This window comes from Euprymna scolopes, chromosome 39, assembly GCF_053919585.1.
Source record: "Euprymna scolopes isolate OS-2025 chromosome 39, ASM5391958v1, whole genome shotgun sequence".
Taxonomy (NCBI): domain Eukaryota; kingdom Metazoa; phylum Mollusca; class Cephalopoda; order Sepiida; family Sepiolidae; genus Euprymna; species Euprymna scolopes.
Genome location: NC_136520.1, coordinates 64,544,893 through 64,567,608, shown reverse-complemented (window position 1 = coordinate 64,567,608; position 22,716 = coordinate 64,544,893). Strand labels below are relative to the sequence as shown.

Below are 22,716 nucleotides of genomic sequence, written 5' to 3'. Positions count from 1 at the left end.
TCCTTACATCATTCGTAGACATTTATTCTGGTGACAGGACTATCTATGGTAGCACATCTAAGACCGTAAACGTAAAAGTTCTCTCCGATTCTCTCTCCTCTGACCTTGAGCAAACGGTACAATAAGGAAATAGATGGCTTATTACTTTTAATGCATCTAAAACCAAGCTTTTATCTTTGCATCATCAACGCTCTTATCCCCATCTGGTATCAATTGAAATGAATGGCTCTCGTCTTGGGGAGGCCTCAAGTTTTGACAAGCTTCTGGGCTTGACCTTTACTCTTGATCTTAAATGGAACACATACATTAAATCTCTTGCCAAGGCCGCTGGAAAAATGATGGGATCCTTCTAACGACCCAGTAGATATCTCACTATCTATATAAGAGCCAATTACGTCCAATGATGGAGAACCATTGTTATTATTATTATTATTATTATTAGTATTATTATTATTAGTATTATTATTATTATTATTGTTATTATTGTTATTATTATTATTGTTATTATTGTTATTTTTATTGTTATTATTATTATTGTTATTATTATTATTATTATTATTATTATTAAATATATACTATTTATTCAAAAGGAATCATTAAAGAAAATTTGTTTTAATTAATGGCACTAATTTTTTTTAATGGAATGATAGTAAAATTGTTTTAAGTATTGTATTTTGAAATATTATATAAAGTTCCCTTACTTAATTTATTTTTTATTCAATTTGCATTTAAGTTCATTTTTTAATTATTATTATAACCAACAACAGCTGCGTTATTTGAGTCATTTCCCTTTAAGCTATGGTATTTTATTGCCCTGTTTGTATTTCATAGATGGAAGAGTCTATGTTTTATACTTCCGAAAATTCAAAATATGTTCAACTGGCGTGAAACTCGTTAGAATTTGGGATATTTGGTGTGTCTTATATAGTATGAGACAAGTATAAGACTAAACCCTATGTCCGCTAATAGTTCAGGAATGTACAGCTAGTATATATATATATATATATATATATATATATATATATATATATATATATATATATCAGAGGAAACATAATTTAATTTAAATACCAAAGAAACAAAAAAAAAACGGGTAGGTGGAATTATTAAAATTTCCTTAAGGCCTTATCGTCTTACCCTCTAAGAGGAAACGTCAGAATAATAAATTAAAAGCTAAGAATCGAATGAGGAAAGAGGGGAATTTGGTTTCAGTTGGAAGACCAGTGAGAGAAAAAAAAAAAAATATATATATATATATATATATATATATATATATATATAATTCTCACTGTTCAGGTGGTTTTAAATCGGTAAATATTTCCAACCAGGTTTCGAGAACATCCGGGCACTCCCAAGCTCATGAGTTCGCCATCGGTAATCACCTGATTAGTATAAATAGGTGTTCTGACCAATATTCCGATTAGGCTATGGGCCCAAAGGTCAAAATCCCTCTAGATTTTTGATTCTGTGACCTCGGTTGGGGGTGGAAGAAAAAATGGTGTCAAATGAATGCCAATAGACTCCTGAACATCATATTTTTTTCACAAGCACAAATGTTGCGCATTAATGAAAACGGCGGCCATATTTAAAGATGGCCGACAATCATCAAATAGAACATTATGACTTGCTTAAACCTTAGTAGCACACAAACCGATAACAATACAGACATCTAGTTTAGCACATTTTATTCCCAATTTATTTCTTCATCATTTAATACATAAATATTGGACTTAATATATTTACTATGCTTCAAAATAGGGAATATTTTTCTAAAAAAGCTTTTTTCAAACATCTTATTTGAAACAACTTCAATCTTTTCTGTGGATAACTAAAGAAATAGATTTACATTTTGATATTTCTCATGTAGAGACACCTATAGTCTACCAATATTATTAGTCATACAAATCTATTGCTATATTTTGTATGTAACAAGGTCGTTTAAACCTGAGGTAGAGCTGCGATTTTGTGTCATTTTTTATACACATCAACTTGGTAAAATATACAATGTTTGTCAATTTTCATTAAAAAGTATTTTTTTGAATCTATGAATAATAACACAGATTTAAAGGACAAAAAGGCATTTTTAATGAAAGTTAAACAAACAACATGTTAGTAAATAAGATCATATATGCTTTTATTTAAAACTGATCACTGCTTATGCCACTTCATCATCATCGTCGTCGTCATCACCATCATCAGTGTCATCATCATCATGTCCAATGTTTTTACTAATTTTATAACAAGAATCTCTTGCACACTTGCACATATCTGTGCATGGGACCCTGTTTTGGAGACATGTACAAATGTTAACGTCTTTACAATGACTTTTTTTACATTTGGCAGAGCAGTTAATTAAATCCATTAAACTGTCTGGAGCAGGAAGAAGATTCATCCAATGGATTACTAAATCTCCATTTTCTATCTTCCATCCATGACAATCAGGGGATGGTATATCAGGATTTGCATGGAGGCTCCTTTTATAGACACCTGAAAAAAGAAAGAAATTAACATTAATATTGAATAATTTTCATCCTTTCTAATAAGCAAATAACAATGAAACTCCATATTTTTAATTTTTATATATAATTGGAAATTAAATATTTATAAAACGTACCTGCTTGATAGTTAGCTCGCTTGATGTGTTCACTCAGGGCATCTTGATTTGGAGGCATTGTGATTTCCAATTTTCTTTGGAATCTAAACATGTTGTATCTGGCTTCATTAACACTTGTGACATTTTGTTGGCCATACAACCTGCAAACAAACATTTCCAATGATTTTGCTGTGTCTGGTTTCACATAAAATTCATTACCAAGATCACTGAATGCGTAACAAAACTCATTCTCTCTCAGTAATAAACTAAGTGCTTTCTTTTTGCCCTTTCCGTAAAATGAACTGACACTATCACATCCTGTAAAACAATGTAGACCAATCAAGGCTTGACTGACAGACTCTCCAATGTTGTCTTTTATCATCTTGATGTCTATTGTTCGCAAATTTGTTCCTCTTCCTGTGTGGAAGTATAAATGTGCGGGAATAAGATTTTGTAAAGAAACTCCAATTACAAACACATCGGTATCAGGACTCATAATGATTACATCCGTACTAGTGTTGGCTGCAAAAGAAGCATGCAAATAAATCCGTGTATCAGCTTCTTCTTGTGAGCTACAAAGTTTTGTCTCTTCTAACCGGATGACAATATCACTTGCCTCTTTTCCAGGTGAGAAGGAATGACATTTCTTGTTATGCGCCAAGAATACCTTCACTCCTCTAAGCTCTGATGTTGAAACATTAGACCATGTTTCATCCAAGAATTCTATTAAGGACTTTTTATTCTCTCCATTTGAAAGAAATTTCTTCCATTGCTGAGGAAGGAGCTGACCATGGATTCTTATCTGAGAGCTAGTAGCAGCTCTTTTATCCCTCTCGATATTTTTTATAGAGATCTGCTGGTATGTATCAGTAACAAAATGAATTTCTTTAGAATGATTCGATTTTGCCCTGTTCACTAAACTTTTCAAAATAACAAGAGCAAGATTAAGAAATGTTTTCTCTCCTTGTAATTTGTTCAAATTTAATTGGTGTATCAGCGACATACCATCCACTATATATATGCCACCTACTATAGGGTTCTCAACAATAGGATTGTTAGCATGGCTTTCTAAAGCATGAAGTAAGTTTGCTTTATTAGTTTTAACCAACGATCCATGTGAATTTGCAAGGGACAATGGTAATGGACCTAAGGAATATGACAGTAATTCTTGAAGATTAATGTTCCGGATTCTACCAATCACAACCAATCTTGCTAGGAGATTTCTATCTGCTTCCAAAGTGATATCCTTTCCGTGGACATGATGATTTGATTTTTTAGACATACTGGAGAATGTTTTTAAATTCATTCTTTTCATCGGGGCAAAAAAATCAACTTCTCCCGTTTGTAGACGCTGCCCACAGAAATTTTCAAATTCTGATTCGCCCCTTGCCTTAGCAAATTGCAGATCATTTTGAACATCTTGTGTCGCAACTAATCCTGATGCAATATGGATCAACTCAGCTGGTTCATACTCAAATGGATTAAACATACTGTTTACTGTGTCTATTATCTTTCCAATAGCAAGCTTATCATGTTTCATCCGACTGTGTAAAAGATCTGATCGTGTTCCACTTCGTTCTCCTTTGCCAGCCATAGTTTCACATTCATGGGTAATAGACCCTCTCGCATGATGGGACCATATCCACCTGTTGACGGCTCTCTTGTTTGTGCTGAAGCCTGTCATACCACCTTTTGTTTTTGAATCACGATTAGCAGTTTGTTCGATGGTTTGGTCACAAGGAATTTTAGCAAAGGCATTTGAGCTTCTTTGAACAGCAAAATCTCCTCCAATGCATTGTGTATATATCACTGGATGAGTATTAGCGAGATTAGACATCTCCAACCAGTAAACTGGAAGGTATCTGCTATAATTTACATGGTCATATGCAAACACCCAAGGTAACATCTGTCTAACACTTGCCAAGTGAAGTTCCCAGTTTGACTCTCGAATACCTCTAAGGAAAAGTAAAAGAATTTCTACAATGTCAATATAAGAACTCCAGAATGCAAAAGTTTGCTTTTTGTTGTCAACCTGTATAAATTCTTCATAGGATGATAGAAAACTTTGAAAATGTTCTCCCTTCAGAATTTCTTCATACTGAGGTCCTGGGAATGATTGTGACAAGGATGTCATTAAATGCTTCACTTTTTCTGCCTTTTCTTCAGGAATGCTGTTTAAATAGGTTGTCAAACGCATATGCTGCATTGCTTCGGCCACTAATTTATGGGCTCTAACTGCTCTGTTATAGTGTCTACCTGTGAAAACTCCATTTATTGAGCCTACAGCAACAACTTCTGATTCTATTAGAATATCTTGAAGCCCGGCATCACGAAAACGCTTTCCCAAACACCCAAGAAAGGACATTGCTGTATGAAAAGCACCAAGTCGAATCACCAATCTCTTCATGAAATATGGATTTCTCCATCTAATTAATTGTGCCTTTGAATAGATTGCTTGATCCATTACAATAACAAGAGACTCTAACTTGAGTTGATCTGCAATGTCAATGCTTTTTTTTAGAATTGTAAGGACTGTATCCATTTCTGTGGGGCTAACATCAATTACAGGTAAATAACCTATGGTAGATTTTGATGCAATCTCCCTTTTGCACAGGAGTTGGTTAAACCCAGTCCAAGATGGTAATATAATTTCACTGCCGAATTTTGTGATATAGTACGCTATATCAAGTTTTAGAGAATTTTGCAGAAATACACGATCTGAATGAAGTGAAACATGTTCAGCAAATGGTAGTGGGCCATCTTTTCTTCCACCGGTGTATGTAGCCAAATTTACTTCTGGTGGTTCCAATGTTCTTTTCCGTGTTCTTTTGAGTCCTTCTACTGCAATCTTAGATGCACACGGTTCGACTAACATATTTTGTATTATTATCCCAGTTGTGTTGTGTGTTGTTCCATGTCCAGATAAAGTTTCCTCACCAAAATCATTATTGTCCCAGACCAAAGTTGTTGGAATACCTGCCTGGATGGTGGATGGAATAGAATTTTCTCCACGATTGATTTCAAGTTCAGCTAGTGCTGTATCATGATTTAAAACCACCGAATGAGAAACACAATGTCCCAAACCATTCAATAAACCAATCACTTGGGCAGATCCAGACAGATGGCGTACAGCCATACCAAGTGATAAATGTTTTGGCATTAATGTACGTCTGTTAGAAGACAAAAATATAATGTCTTGTGAAATAGACAAAATCTTTCTATAGACGGATGCAGATATGTCCATTATTTTTTCTGTGCACAAATCTTCAGATGCCCCAACTATCCATGCAAGAAAGTTAAATAAAATATGGGGCACCATCTTTTCAGCCTCCTGCAAATTTAATGTTTCTGCTGTTGGCGGCCATAACGAAGGAGGTTTTACTTGTTGAATAATATTTCTCAGATCCATAGCTGTTATGTACAAGTTAGAAAGAGGATTTGGATCTGAGCGTACATGACTTGTTTGTTGGTTTGTGTCATTTTCTGACGACTCTGTTTCACTTGGAGTTGTGGTATGTGTTTCCTCATGGAGTACTGTTTTTTCCTCTACAAGAGAAGACACTGTAATGTCATTTACATACACGATGTCACCTTGTGATCTCATTTTAGGAGTGATGAAGCATAATTGAGGAAATTTTTTCATTAATCTTTGTTTTAAATATCCTGTTTTATATAAATGCGCATCAACTCCATGTGTTTCTTTAATCTGTTTGACAAACAAATCTTTCAATTTTTTAAGTCTCATGATTTCCTTGTTTTCGATAATCCTTGTTTGGACTAATTTCGCAAAGACCTCAAATGCTTTAGCATATGAAGTTTGCTCAGAGTGTTCGGTTTTGGTTGGTTTGGTTAAATATCGAGTGAAGTCACGGTAACATGAGTTATGATATTTCACTTCGATAGCTACACAATCTTTATTCCTTATTTGCATGAGGAGTGATTCATTTTCATTTTCTTCTGCTGCTCGTTTTAAATTAGCAGCTTCTATTGTCGAACATCTGACAAGTTTTTCCCTGTTTCTTTTGCCAGATCCTTTGCACACTATAGTTTTTACTTTTTGGCATAGTATGCAAACATCTGGTAAAATATGCTCTGATCTAGCTGGCAAAGATGGTCGATCAAAATTGGAACGAAGAACCCGTCTTTTTTTAGCTGGTGGATCATCATTTTCGGCAGTAGTCGCATCAATGTTTTCTTGAGATGGGGACCCTGTAAAAATAAATATATTTAGGAGTTTAATATGCATTTGAAATAACAAAGTATATGGAAAAGTTCAAATTAAAAATATCCAATCATTATTTCATAAATCCAAAACATTTCATTAAAAATTTAAGATTTTTTTTGTATAGTGCTGATAAAACTTCTGTGAAAAAATTGTATGTTATTAATTTACATTCTACAATTAAATCGTCTGGTGACTCATTATTAATCGGACCAAGGGATGTTTACAAAATCATGCAATATATTTATCATTGGAATTGGTAGGTAAATTCAATATGCAATGCACTTTATTTTACTAGTGAGTTACCACTTATCAAGGCTAAAAGCCACACGAGGATAAAGGTTAATGGAATAGATTGTCAAGTGACTGATTGTGGAAGTGCTAGAATCAAGAAATGGTACCATAGACAGTTGTATCTATATTTAGAATCATAAAAGAAATGAAACATTTCCAGATTAAAACCAATAGCTAAAATTATTGAAATTATGAAAACTGTTAAATAGTAACAGCATTTGGCTAAGAGCAAAGTGTACCCTTTATTCTGATAATACAGGTTATCTTTTGTTTCAGATTTGTGAAGGAGAAATCTTTCTAAACTGAGGCAATTGTAATTTTTGTTCCAATCAGAATACATTTTTGGTGAACTAAATTTTACCCACAATAAAACCCTGTTTTGTATCTATGTTCTCGTGGGGGAGGCAAGTAAATAGAAATAAACTCTAGTTTTTTTTTTTTGTTTTCTTTACAAGTGAAATTTTCTAAAACAGATGCCAACTTTTATGTACATATTCAATTGTTTGAAAAGATATTAATGTAGATTAACACCCTCATTTAAATCGCTCCCTCCCCCGAGAAGAAAAAAGATTGTACAACTTAGAAGTTTACAAAAAAAAAAAAAAAAAAAAAAAAAAAAATTAAAAATCAATTAAATTGAATAAATATATTTTAGAATTTAGAGGTGTTGACCTTTTTTCTAGTGAAGATAAATTCTGTGCGTTTTTTTATTGGGAGAGGAGGGGGTAAATTACAATCTTGGCACTCAGACTTAGGGTTAATGGTAAAAAAAAATTAACAATAGTCTCCAGGAAATGGAGGATGATTTTCCATTAAATTTATATACGAAATGTTACTCTAAATCCATTTTTTCCTGCCATAAAATTTTTCATGCTGTTCAGTTCACACGTACTTGCCTAAGTGAATAGAGGGAGTATAAGAAAAATTGTCTCTTTCCAAATACGTATCAATAAAAATAAAAATTATTAAAAGCTTAAACTTACCTTCGAAAACGTTATCAGTATTCTTTTCTAGTTTTTTCTGAATTCTTTCAATTTTCTGATAATCCGTGAAACGTGCATAACAAGTTTGGTGAACCCCAACACGAGGTGGTATTTCAGTTGAATCACAGCTTAAGTCAAAGTTTTTCGCAATTTCTGCTTGTGGTCCATGTAAACCTTTCCATTTTTTAACATATTCTAAAAAGCGCGTCCATGTCTTCACTGAAAAAGATCTAACATTCAATGTTTTAGTTGGAAATATGCACATAACGCACTCTTTTTTGTCTTTGTTTACAAACATTTCTTCTTCACTGGAGGCAGCCATATTGAATTTTTAACTCGCACTACGATGATTGTGATTGGTAGATTGTAAGGAGTAAATAAAAGAAGTATTCTGAATGGCTACTTTTTTGTACGAAGGCAACTTAACAGTTAGCATTTTTTTGTGCATTAAAATTAAAATTATTTATTAATGCACCATAATCTTGCTTGTGAAATTTTTTTCCATGTTTCTTATGATTTTATACATATTATATCCAAAAATCATGCCCACCCCTTTTACATCTCATTAAAATTAAGAATTTTCACTCTGGGCCGACGGCCTAGATGGGTGGTTTTCTGTTTTATACAGTGCTAGGTCGAACTATCATCTCAATATTATTGAGGCGTTAGTCATTAATAATTCTCGACCTAGCCTGTGTAGACAAAAGATTTTGAAACATCAGTTGGAAATATTTACCGGTTTAAAACCACCTGAACAGTGAGAATTATATATATATTTTTTTTTTCTCTCACTGGTCTTCCAACTTAGAGGGTCAGACGATAAGGCCTTAAGGAAATTTTAATAATTCCATCTGCCCGTTTTTTTTTGTTTCTTTGGTATTTAAATTAAATTATGTTTCCTCTGAAATTTCTCCTTCCATTTTGTTGTACCAAGAATTTACTTATATATATATATATATATATATATATATATATATATATATATATATATATGTGTGTGTGTGTGTGTGTGTGTGTGTGTGTATATATATACTGCTGATTAAAAAATATTCAAAAGATTAGAATCGTTGAATTCCAACAAGGGTTGTTGATAGTGCTCAATCAAAGAGTGCAGACCGTTTCAATCATTATTAATCTCATCAGGCAAGAAAAAATTTGAAAATTGAAAAAAGTTTACGAACTTTATTTTCACTTTTAGAGGATAAAAATATTTTACCATGTTTAGCGTGTTCCATGGTTTAATTTTCTTATCCTCAATAACATTAAACCCTGCCACACGCTAGACATATAAACTATTTTTATCTTCTAAAATTAAAAAAAAAGAAAGATCTTAAACTTTGTAAATTTTCAAATTTTCCTTGCCTGACGAGATCAATAATGATCGAAACGCTCTGCACATCGTAGCAAAATATGATTATATTTATATAAGGAAAATATAAATTTTATATATATATATATATATATATATATATATATATATATATATATATATATATATATATATATATGTTAATGACTGTATCGTAAATTTCCTAGATGTAAATTCAATGAAACTCACGGGATTATTAAAGAGTGCTGATTGCAGAACAGAGCCTGTTTATTAACAGAGCCTGTTTATTATTAGTGCTCAATGCAGAATATAGCCTGTTTATTAACAAAAAAAAAAGAATCGCTTCTTTTTTTGTTTGAGGTGTTATCCTTAATTGGGATTCAACTGAAACATGTATGCACATGTGTAACCAATACTGTTTGTATAATTTTTCTAATATTCAAGCCGCCTCTATTTGGGACGTATTTCTTGTTATTTTTATTAATTTTTATTTAGTAAGCTTTTAAATATTTTATTCAAATACCTATTAAATTTTTTTACATGCATAAAAGTTTTCCATGTATTCGCGGGTTTCTGGGTATCACCTGATCTCAGCGTAGCTAAACTTTTAACAAGGTTCGAACTCGTAACAGCTCGATAAGTAGCCTGATGTCTTACCACGGTATCTCGGCGAATTTTATGCACAGATTTTGATCACTTTTACATGTAAGATTTATTGTTGATTATTATTTAGTTCAGGTTGAAGACAGGTGATACCTAGAAACATGTGTCCATGGCTAACTTTTAGCACGTAAGGCACTTAAAAATATTTAATATATATTTGAATAAAATATTTGAAAGTTTCATAAATAAAAGATATATATATATATATATATATATATATATATATATATATATATATATATATATATATATATATATATATATATACATACATAGTAAGTTATAAGATATATATGGCGATTAAGCTATGCTGAATATTCCGCGTTTCATCCACTCTAATACTCTCCAGTCCTAGAGTGGATGAAACGCGGAATATTCAGTATAGCTTAATCGCCATATATATTTTATAACTTACTAACTAACTCTAACTACGTATTGAGCACTTTTGAAGTAAATACTTAAAGTTTACGGATAAACTTATACTCTCGTATATAAATTTTATGTGAGTAAATGAAGTAGTTATATATATATATATATATATATATATATATATATATATATATTTATATATATATATATATATATATATATATATATATATATATATATGCGCATATATATTTATATATATAGTTATATCAATATATCTATATACCTATTTATAAAAATGAAAAAAAAATTTTTTATATTTAATAGATATATGAATAAAATGTTTGGATGTTTCATAAATAAAAGATAAGTAACATATATATATATATATATATATATATATATATATATATATATATATATATATATATATATATATATATATTTATACATAATTATATCAATATATCTATATACCTATTTATAAAAATGAAAAAAAAATTTTTTATATTTAATAGATATATGAATAAAATGTTTGGATGTTTCATAAATAAAAGATAAGTAACATATATATATATATATATATATATATATATATATATATATATATATATATATATATATTTATATATAGTTATATCAATATATCTATATACCAATTCATTTTTATACAGAAAATCACACACAATCACCCATATACATTTTAATATATAGGTGTGTGTATGCGTGTACGTACGCATGTATATGTATGTATGTATATGCTTATTTGTATTGCTTTTTTGCCTGGCAGGCAAGTGTACTCCACGTACACTCACGTGTCCAAGCCGGGACGTTAATATTGAGTACAACAGACCGATAAGGGGAGGACAGCGTCGACGGGATAACAAAGAGGATAAAGGGTTAGGCTTGGCCTGAGTAAGTGCACTTGGTCGCTGCACGAACGGCTAGCGAGATTTCTTGAGGCAGTACCAAAAAGGAAAAGGTCTGTATTTAAACAAAGAGGCCGCTTAGGAGTGGGACACGTGTTGTTCAGAACAATTGAGAGAGGACAAGAGAGACGGAGAGGGGGAGAGAGATATAGAGAGGGGGAGATTAAGAAAGGCATTTAGAGAAGGGGGCATTGAAAGTGGGCAGTGAGAAAAAAGTGAAAGGAAGAAGAAAGGAAAAGAAGGAAAAAAGAAAGAAGAAAGAGATGGGGGGGGGTAAGAAAAAGAAAGGAGGAAGAGAAGTGAAATCAGAAATAAATTAGAAATGAGGAAATCAACCAAAAAAGAAAGAAGACAAAAAGTTTTAAAAGAAAATGAGAAAACCAAAGGAAAATTAAAGAAAAGGAGAAGAAAAAAGAAAATAGAAATAAGTAAAAAAAGACGAGAAAAAAAAATGAAAGACGAAAAAAAAAGGTAACAGTATAAACACAACAGAAAAGAAACGTTTAAAAGAAGAAAGAAGAAAGAAAAAGTGCAAAAAAAAGAAAAACAGGAAAGAAAAAGGAAGGGGAAAACGAAAGAGGAAAAAAAAAGGAAATAATGAAGAATGAAATAAAATAGAAACGGAATAAATGATAAAGAGGGAAGAGGAAATAAAGAAACGTTTTAAGAAAAACAAAAAAGAAGAGTTAAAGTAGTGTTAGTAGAAAAGAGAGACCGCAGAGAAACAAAAGAAGTTAAAAAAATATATAAATTTAAAAAAAAATTGATTGAAATAAAGAAAAGTGAAAAAAAAGAAAGAAGAAAAAGGACAGGTGAATAAAATCAAATAATAAAAAGCGAAAGAAAACTAGAATAAAAGGAAAAATAGAATAAATCTAACGAAAAAGATTTTTAAAAAATTTTTATAAACCAAAAGAGGAACAACAAGAAGGAAAAATAAAGAAAAAAAGTAAAAGAAAGAAAGAAAATAAGATTATAATCAAGAAAGAAAAATAAAAAAACGAAAAATGGAGAAAAAAAAATTTAAGAAAAGAAATACGAAAGAAAAATTTTAAAAAACAGAAAAAAAAACAAATGAAGTTAAAGAAGAATAAAAAAAGGAAATTGAATTAAATTAAATAAAAAGATAAATAAATAAATGAAAATTGAATGAAATTAAATAAAAAAATAAATAAATGAAAAGCAAAAGAAAAAAAAGGAAAAGAATAACAGATCTTACGGAAAAGATAAATAAATGTTATCAAAAAGAAAATGACGGCACCACGGAAACCAAAATAAAGAAACAGAAAGAAAAAGAAAGAAGATAACAAAGAAAGAAAAAAAAGAAGGAAAGAAAGAAAGAAACAAACAAACAAACAAAATATGATAAAAATTAACATAGAAAAAATGTAAAGCAGAAAGATTAAGTAATTTAGAAAGTAAAATTAAAATGAAACATCTAGAATACTAAAGGAAAGTAGAAAATATTAAGAATGAGAAAATGACACAAAGAAAATGAAGAAGAAAAAGAAAGAAATCAAAGTTAATATAATAAAAATAGAAGAAAGGAAATAATAGAAATAACGATACGGAGAAAAGAAAGAAGAAAAAGAAAACTCCGAAGAGAAATAAATAAATACGGAGAAAGATATTTTAAAAAAAAAACAAATGAAGAAAAAAAAAATGACACAAAGAAAAGAAAGAAAAAATGAAAGAAAAGTGAAAATAATATAACAGTTAAAAATATGAAAAGAAAAGAAACAAATAAAAAAAAGAACAAAAAGTAAAGATACGAAGAAGAAAAAGAAGAAAAAGAAAAAGTCGGAGAGAAATAAATAAATACGGAGAAAGATATTTCAACAGAAAGAAAATCGAAGAAAAAAGAATGAGAAAAAAGACACAAAAAGAAAGAAAAACACAGAAATTGTAAATAAATAAATAAAAACGGAGAAAGATATTTAAAAAGAAAAAAATCGAGAAAAAATAATGAAAAAAAAGGCAGAAAAAGAAAGAAAAACCAAGAAATTGAAAATAAATAAATAAATAAAAACGAAGAACGATATTTAAAAAGAAATAACTAATTAAGAAAAAAAAATGAAATAATGACACAAATAAGAGGAAAAAAAGAGAAAGAATTGAAAAGAAAGAAATAAAAATGGAGAGTAATATAAAAAATAAAAATATAAGAAGATGGTAAAGAAACGAAAAGGACTTAGGCAAACACTAAAAGAAATTGAACCAAAAGTCTATACGTAAAAAAAAGAGTACGCATGCGCAGACGATGGGCTAAACTAGAAGTTAAAAAAAAAATCAGGATCAATCCTTAATGCCCGAGGCACCGCCAGGAAGGAAGAGCCGACGGATAATGAGTTATTTGTTGTAGTACATACGGGATCCCACTCCAGGATTTGCCTTGATCCGTATATTTCTTCGCGTGCTCTCGATTAATTATAGAGCCAGGGAAGGATTCTTCACTGGTGTGTCTTCTTAATTCTTTCATCTTTCAGGAACTCTGCCTCCCTTACATATGTTGGTTGTTTAAAATCAAAATTCTTTCTTCGTTAATTTCATATTCACATTTTTTTTTTATTTTTTTATTTTTTAAATCAAATAGATATAAAGACAAAGAATCAGAGTCGCCATTCTTATTTTAGGGAAAACGGATGAAAAACCTTAATCTCATCCTACTCAACTCTCGTCTCACTGTCACAGTAGCTGGGCATATGGGGGAATATCTGCAGCAGCGTAGGATGGCTGGCTTGCGAAGAGATAAACAGAAACAGTAGCCGAAAATCGCGCATATACAAATTAGGAAGTGTGCGCGAGAAGAAAAAAGAAAAAAAGGAGAAAAATGCACCACGTGGTCGGCAGAATGGAAAGTGCGTATCGAATAAAATTGATGTGTAAAATCGAAAACAAGAATGGGCCGGCTGTGCTCTGCATGCGGTCGGGAAAAAAGAGAAACGCGTATTAGGCTAAAATGGGCATATGGCAGCCGGAGACTTTGTAGATGGGTCCGAAAGTAACGGCAATAAAAAACGGATTTTTATTTCTTTCCTTTGTTTGTGTGTAACTGCAAGGTTACACCACAACTTTTAAAAACAATTCTAAATTTTACCGCGCATACTGAAGGCATATCACGTGACTGCTTAAATAATGTGATTTCTAATACCTACAAGTAACGTTATGTAAACACCGTTACGTAATTTAACTCTTTCCAGGAGGTTAGAGAAAAGGTCACGTGTGGATTTGAGGGTGCAACTAACTAGATCCGAACTAGCTACATCCAGATTTTCAGCCCGTGTCATTAATCACTTAGCCAGCGCCACCCTTTCAATGCCGTTATGTTTAGTACTAGGGAGTAGCCGCTTATCAAAGCCCAAGGGCTACTCGACTATAAGGGTTATTAAGTAGACTGTGAGACAACACGGTGATGATCAGTAATGATGGAACTTAATTATTTATGAGGACGGCTAAGCAAGAACTTATTTATATTAGATTTAATAATGAGCATGTTATAGCAAGCTGGGAAGCAGCTCACCGGTATTGTGTTCTACCGACGTAAAATTCTAGGAAATAAATTGTGCTCGTGGAAATTTCGTTTATCTTTAGGCACAGATAGAAAGTAAGAAATTGTTGACAGTTGTTGTAGCTAGACGAGTGCTTATTGCAAATGTTTAGCAGGGTGAACCGTAGATTGAAGTTCAGTCGAGCATCTGCCATGAAAATAAAAATAGAGCATGAACAAAGCTTCTTTCTTAGAACTGCACGCCTGTGGAACTCTCTACCGCTTGCCTGTTTCCCTCCTGACTTCAACACGGATGTCTTCAAGTCCAACATAAACAAATTCCTGATGAACCGACCCCTTAAGTAATTACACTTTATCAAATGTACTTGCAATAACCCTTATCCCTGAGTGGCTTCCGGGCCTTGATAAGTGGTGACCACTGTGTAAAAAAAAAAATCTCCAATATTAATGAATACTGCAACACTATCTCATTGATTACTGTACACAAAATAAGCCTTCTCCCCGAGTGGCTTCTGGACCTTGATAAGTGGTGACCTCCATGTAAAACAAAATAAATAAAAAGATAGATTCGTAACGTCTCTTATCTGAAAAAGAAGTAGGAAAGCGAAACTCACCCTCGCCCACTAGATTTCAAAGGCGGATTTCTATCCTGGCAAGGCAAGAAAGGGTGCTGTGGGCAGTTCTTTTTCAAAAATGGCAACAGTACTCCAGCTTAGGATGTATTTAGTTCTTGTAAAGGTGTATAATTGCATCAGGTGTTAGATACGTATCTATTCTGGGCTCATGTCTCTTTGGGATCTTCAGTAATGATTTTCAAAATTATAAAACATTAAATATGTAATTTTCATTCACGTTTTAAGATTTATTTTATTTATTTATTTATTTTTTTACACGGTGGTCACCACTTATCAAGGCCCGGAAGCCACTCAGGGATAAGGGTTATTGCAAGTACAGTACGTTAGTGTGGAGATTTGATGAAGTGTTTACTTAAGGGGGCGGTTCATTAGGAATTTATTAACGTTGGACTTGAAGACATCCAAGTTGTAGTCCTGTGGGAAGCAGGCAGACGGAACAGAATTCCACAGGCGTGCAGTTCTAAGAAAGAAGCTTTGTTCATGGAATCCACGTTTTGATTTAGGCACAGATAAAGAGTGGGGAAATTTTTCACAGTGGATTCAGCTAGACGGGTGTTTTTCGTGAAAGACTGGCGAGGGGGGACCAGAGATTGGAGTTCAGACAAGCACCTGTCATGGAAATAACGATAAAACAAGGATAGGCTCGCAACGTCTCTTCTGTGGAAGAGAGGTTGCAGGGTAGAGAAAAGGGCATCCCCCACTAAACCACGAAGTTTATTTTGTACTCTGTCAAGGCAGGATAGGCTGTTTTTAGCAGCTCCTGCTCAGATATGGCAGCAGTATTCCATCGTTGGACAAACTTCGCGCAAATCTTCCATATCTTAAGTTCCTCGTAAATAATTGTGCCACAGTTCCCACACTGACATCAAACTGTGCGCCTATTTTCTCTGTAGACACACGTAGGTTGTCAATCTCTGTTAATCTCCATTCTAAAAGTATCAAGACAGGGCTACGTACTGATACAACATAATAAATTGAAAAGGCTTCCTTCAGTCTTGACAGACTATGGATATCCACTGTAATGGTGCCTGCTCGTGAGATTTTTGTAGCAAGAGTTGCGCAATCATCAACCGCACCTCTCCTGAGTCAACATTGTTGAATACCGGTGGCAAGTGGGGGCTAAGGACGACTGGAAACAATGCCGAGATAAGTGGAAAGCACATACAGCGCCTAGAATTCCCAAATGGTCACCCATCTAGTACTAGCCAGACTCAACGTTGCTTAACGAGAACCGGTGTGTCAACGTGATTATGTCGTCTACAACATAATAAATACACCCTTTTTATATACATGTGTTCAAAAGTTCTATCTACTATTGTACCAAAGGAACTTTGTAAATATATGTGTCTGTGAGTTCGTTCCATATGGACTCCAAAACAGCTGGGTCAATTGTTATGAAATTTCACACGAATGTACTTTATGTGCCTGGCAGTGTTCTTAGATAGGATTTGTGTCGGAATGTCTTTGATAAGTATCTAAGATCGATAGTCAAAATAATCCGATGAAAGAAAGAGCAGCCGATTTTGATCAACATCGATTTTGGTCAACATCTTACATATCCTAACATCACAAGAGCATTTTAAAAGTTTTATTACAACACAAGCCGAAAGGCACACCATATAAAATCAACAGTAGGTTCTTTGATATGACAAGGGCGCGTTCGAAATGAAGCATAATACTCTACTTTTATATTTTAAACTTTAATGAAAGCCACTATATATGAAAATAATTTAATAAGATTAACTATAGGTTCTCTACAGTGCAATGTATACTACACTATACTGTGGACTTAGTCCCTCCGAGTAGCAAGCATGTGAAGATTCCTCCAGGTGCATCGCGAGTGTCCCCAACTAGAGTAGGCAATCAATCGATTTGATTAAAAAATTGGTTATTTCATCGATTTCAATGACAATAAAAATATGGAAGTGCGAAACATTAGTTGATCATCATTCAATCCTGGGCATTGTCGGACACACACACACACACACACACACACACACGAACGAACGATAAAAACGAAGCAGCAAATTGTCTATGGCAACATAGCGCAGTGGATTAGGGCGCTGGACTGAAATACATAAGGTCCAAGGTTCGAATCCTACCAACAGTCAAGCTACGCTGAAGAGGAGTAGGGCTCCGAAACACACTTGTCCGTAGATTACTGTTTTTTTTTAAATAATAAATAAATAAATAACACGTCCAAATAAAATTGGGCGGCTTTCTAAGTAAAACACCGGTTCTCCGAGGCGGAGACAAACATTGCTATCGTTTAAAAAATCAAAACAAAAACCACTATATATATATATATATATATATATATATATATATATATATATATATCGTCATTCAATCCTGGGCATTGTCGGGTAGACACATACACACACGCGCGCGCACGCGTGCGTGTGTGTATGTGAGTAAGTATCCGATGTAATGTAGGTCGTCCCTTTGTAAATATATGTCATGTGTGTTTGTATAAGCTCAAATGAAGATATTCGTATCATTTCCTCGTGTCATTTAATATCGTTTGACTAAATGAACACCAAGGTCTGAGCTATTGCGGTTGGGGTCGGCGTCGTACGTCAGTGACAGGTCCGACGCCAGACTCTAGTTACAAACGATCGAAAAGATAAATTGATATACATTTATACATAGAGAGAGATGTGTGTGTGTGCGTGTGTGTGTGCATGTGTGTGTTAGGGTTAGTGTGTGTGTTTTATGGTTGGTGCGTGTATGTATGTGTTTGTGTGTGCATGTATGTATGTGTATGAAGAGCGTTTACGTCTGACAAGTCATCCATTTACATTCTTTATCTTTTACTTATTAAGATATGTTACATGTATCTCAATCGGTGTATAGTAGACTTTATATATATATATATATATATATATATATATATATATATATATATATATATATGTAAAGAAATCCACATACAATACTGTTTCGCTGTTTCACAGCTCATTAGTGTGGCTAGACAGGCAACTACCTCAAGCCAGGATCGTAACCCGACCGCTCAAACGACAGTCAGGGCTCTTCACTATTAAGCTATACGATTGCTGCTATGCAGGTAGTGAATTAACAATGTTTTGACATAGTCCGAACTACCTAAGCTCGATTTGTTTACATAAAGAGCATCGCTTAATACGCTGATGGCAGTTTGTATATCATTTCCCAATATGCTCAACCAAATATAGGGAGCATTGTAGTCATCTACATACAGTACTGTTTCGCTGTTTCACAGCTCATCAGTGCGGCTAGACAGGCAACTACCTCGAGCCAGGATCGAAACCCGACCGCCCAAACGACAGTCATATATATATATATATATATATATATATATATATATATATATATATATATATATGAATTAAATAAGATTTTTATATAGTTTTGAAGGTTAAAAACCTTCCAAGAATATATATTGGGTATTTGAATATGTATGGCTAGGTTTCCTTCCTCTTATTGAAATACTTTTCTGGTCAAGAGATACTCAAGTCTTTTTACTGATAAAATACTAAAAATGATTATATAAAATTATAAACTTAAATTATGGCCACTAAAACTAGATTGCGAGCTAGCTCTGGGCAATCCTCGTAACTAGTGATTTCCCCTAGGGCTAACCACGCAAGGAGGTCGGATAACTCTCGACAGGGTCAAGCAGTTATCATTAGTAATACAGAAGTAGGAACTCCTTCTTTCGAAATGGCAAATGCGACTTGTCTGACCGAAAATAATTTTTATGTTGCTCCTTTTGGAGCTTCATTATGTAAAACTTGTAATAGTCTTATAACATCTAAAGGATATAAATCGAATGTGACTAAAAAAATTAATTCTGCGCTTAATCATTCTAAAAAAGATTTGTCATACATGTCACAAAATTTCGTTTACCTGCCGTAAAAATTGTAATCTAAAATACGTAGGGGAAACTGTAATGCCTCTAAATAAACGTATGAATTTGCATAGAATTAATACTAAGTATAGTATATATATATATATATATATATATATATATATATATATATATATATATATATATATATATATAAGTATAGTATAGTATAGTATAGTATAGTATATATATATATATATATATATATATATATATATATATATATATATATATATTGTTATACTGGCCTTTCTATGCATAAGGGAAATTACACCGGTTCTCACTATATATATAGTGCCAGTAATGTCTATAACCGCGAGAAGAAGAGACAGTACTTAACTAATAGCTACTTAACTACTTAACTACTTAGCTGAGCGCTAATCAGTTATACCCGTATTCCTACCTTTGTACTTGTGATGTTCATACACTTCGTTTGTTAAACCAACCTCGACTTGATTTTCTTCTTTTACTATTGTGTTACGACACAATATATATATATATATATATATATATATATATATATATATATATATATATATATATATATATATATATATATATATATATATATACAAATTTTTTTTTACAGAAAACATTTTATACATTACTAATATAGTTTTAGATTTCCTTTATTAATATATTCTGGTTAATTTTAAACGATAAAAAAAACATCAGGATAACGGACAAATGCTTTATTTAAATGTTTAAATATTTTACTTTTATCCCCACCTTGTTTTATCATCCTTATTACTAAGCTAGAAACTGGTGGTATAAAATCTATTAATTTTAAATTAACGCGAGCTATTCTCAAAATCACAGACATAATGGTTCCATAAAACATAAAAACAGGGCAGGTACTATCTTTGTGCGGCATACGAACTATCTGAGATGGGGAAGATGATATATTCAGTGTAGCTTATCGCCATATATATTTTATAAATTACATACTAGGTCTACCTACGTATTGAGCACTTTTGAAGTAAATACTTAAAGTTCACGCATAAATTTATACCTTCGTATATGAATTTTATGTGAGTAATTGAAGTAGTTATATATATATATATATATATATATATATATATATATATATATATATATATATATATATATATATATCATTAAAACATACTAGTGTTAGAATATATGGTTAAGTGGCGATTTTAGTCATTTAGAACTGCTTTAAAGCTGCACCGCTCACTTTCGACCAAATTTCAAACAATTATTACAGTTTATAGATCATCTTCTAAGCTATATTGTGAAAAAAAAAATCAATTTGCGTTCAGTAAAACAAAAGTTATGATGAATTTACTGACGTTCAAAATCGTAAAAAACCGTAAGGAGGCGAGCGACGTTCTTTTATGACTGGTTTCCATAGCAACCACGTCGCTTCAGCGACTAATGTTGCTACAAATTCACCGCTCTCGCGAAAATAGAAGTAACAAGTGAAACAGAGAGAATGAAAGAATGAAAGCGAGATAATTGGGGAGAGGATTTTATTGAAAGCGGACGAGTGTCGTACATTGGTATTACATATGTGTATGTTATGTTTATGTGGGCAAAAAATAAGACTGAAATTAAACAAAGTAGTGAATTTACTGGAAGCCTGGAAAAATCACGGATTACAATAGAAAAATGCGAGTATGAAAAGTACTATGGTACTATGAAAAGTAAAGGACTAGTTGTTAAAACTAGAAAAGAAAAGGACAAGATATTCTAGTAAAAAAAAACAATAAATTTATAACTTAAAATATTGCAATATTAAGTTTTTTAAATTCAATTCATAACATTATATAATCAATTCTTAATGCTGCAATATTTTAAGTTATAAATTTATTTTTACTAGACTATCTTGTCCTTTTCTTTTCCAATTTAATTAGTAGTCCTTTACTTTTCCATGTTTAAGCTTAACCATATTTTTTTTTTAATTCAATTTTCACCCCAAACAAGGCACAGTGCCACTTTGAAGCAGGGGGCTACTATTAGGGAATTAATTAGCGGGGTCATTATGAAGGGAGAAGAGTAGAAAGATGTTTGTTAACATTACACTTGAACTTCTGCATATCATTGCAGTTGGGAAAGCAGAATCCCGGAAGGGAGTTCCAAAGACCCGCAGTTCTGGGGAAGAAACTACTGGAGTAAAAGGCCTTCTTGCACCTAGGGATCTCCACTGTAAAGGGATGAGACTTATTAGCTTGTCGGGTTTGTCGGGGGTAGTTACGTCGGGGAGGTACAAGTGTTTGCAGTTCGTCAGAGCATTCACCATTAAAGTATTTGTAGAACAGGCAGAGGGATGCAACATCTCGTCGATGGGACAGAGGGTGAAGCCTAGATGATAGTTCAGGACCTATCAGGTTGGGTATTACTTTTCATGCTCGCATTTTTCTATTGTAATATATATATATATATATATATATATATATCCTAGCAAAGAGGACTCTGTTGTACACTCGAGTACTTGCTTCGTGGGCACCCTTCAAGTAAGTGGTTGGTTGGTTGTTTTTGTTTTACGGCATATCAACCTTTTTCAGGTTATTTAATGCCGAATCTAGTTATTTTGAGGAACGATTTTTAATGGAGTATATATTTGTTTTTTCAAGTCGGGTTCTATTTAACCCATAGTTGGGACCCTAACAGGTACTACCACTCTGGGTCAGAGTGGACCTGGGAACAATGGCAATTAAAGGGTGGCTCCACACTCCCCTAGGCCCGCAAAGTGGGGCCTCACCATCGGATATAGTTTTAGGTCATATCCAGGACCTCCAGTAAGTGGATGTTGTGAGAGCAGCTATTGCTTAAGATGTTTATAAAATTTAACTACCTCTTGAAGTGACTGAAATCCAACGAATAACTTTAAAGCACGTAGATTGTATTTAATTTGACACTTATATTGTTACAAATAATTTATTTAATTTGACACTTATATTGTTACACATAATTTATTTAATTTGACACTTATATTGTTACACATAATTTATTCAATTTGACACTTATATTGTTACACATAATTTATTTAATTTGACACTTATATTGTTACACATAATTTATTCAATTTGACACTTATATTGTTACACATAAAAGTTGAAACAATTACGAAGAAACGCAATGGTTAACATTTGTTTAGTATCACAAACACATTTATATCAGAAATGAAGGTTACTTTATGATATCACATATTTACTTCATGATATCACATATTTACTTTATGATATCACATATTTACTTTATGATATCATATATTTACTTCATGATATCATATATTTACTTCATGATATCATATATTTACTTCATGATATCATATATT

General features: G+C 32.3%; 1 protein-coding gene across 1 annotated transcript; it reads right to left on the bottom strand.

Moving 5' to 3' along the window:
• Positions 1-1,668: 1,668 nt before the first annotated feature.
• LOC145263918 (uncharacterized) lies at positions 1,669-8,684 on the bottom strand. The gene is made up of 3 exons (XM_080120995.1): positions 8,093-8,684; positions 2,615-6,802; positions 1,669-2,487 (listed from the first exon to the last, which is right to left on the bottom strand). The coding sequence occupies exons 1-3, from the start codon at positions 8,412-8,414 to the stop codon at positions 2,156-2,158; spliced, it is 4,842 nt and encodes a 1,613-aa protein (XP_079977121.1). The 5' UTR covers positions 8,415-8,684; the 3' UTR covers positions 1,669-2,155.
• Between the last annotated feature and the right edge of the window lie 14,032 nt (positions 8,685-22,716).

Bases quoted from the DNA above. Each gene is read 5' to 3' on its own strand.
- LOC145263918 (XM_080120995.1), bottom strand. From the start codon at position 8,414: ATGGCTGCCTCCAGTGAAGAAGAAATGTTTGTAAACAAAGACAAAAAA. The intron at 6,803-8,092 runs GTAAGTTTAAGC...TTATTTTTACAG, and splicing joins TACTGATAACGTTTTCGAAG to GGTCCCCATCTCAAGAAAAC. The intron at 2,488-2,614 runs GTACGTTTTATA...TTCTTTTTTCAG, and splicing joins GCGAGCTAACTATCAAGCAG to GTGTCTATAAAAGGAGCCTC.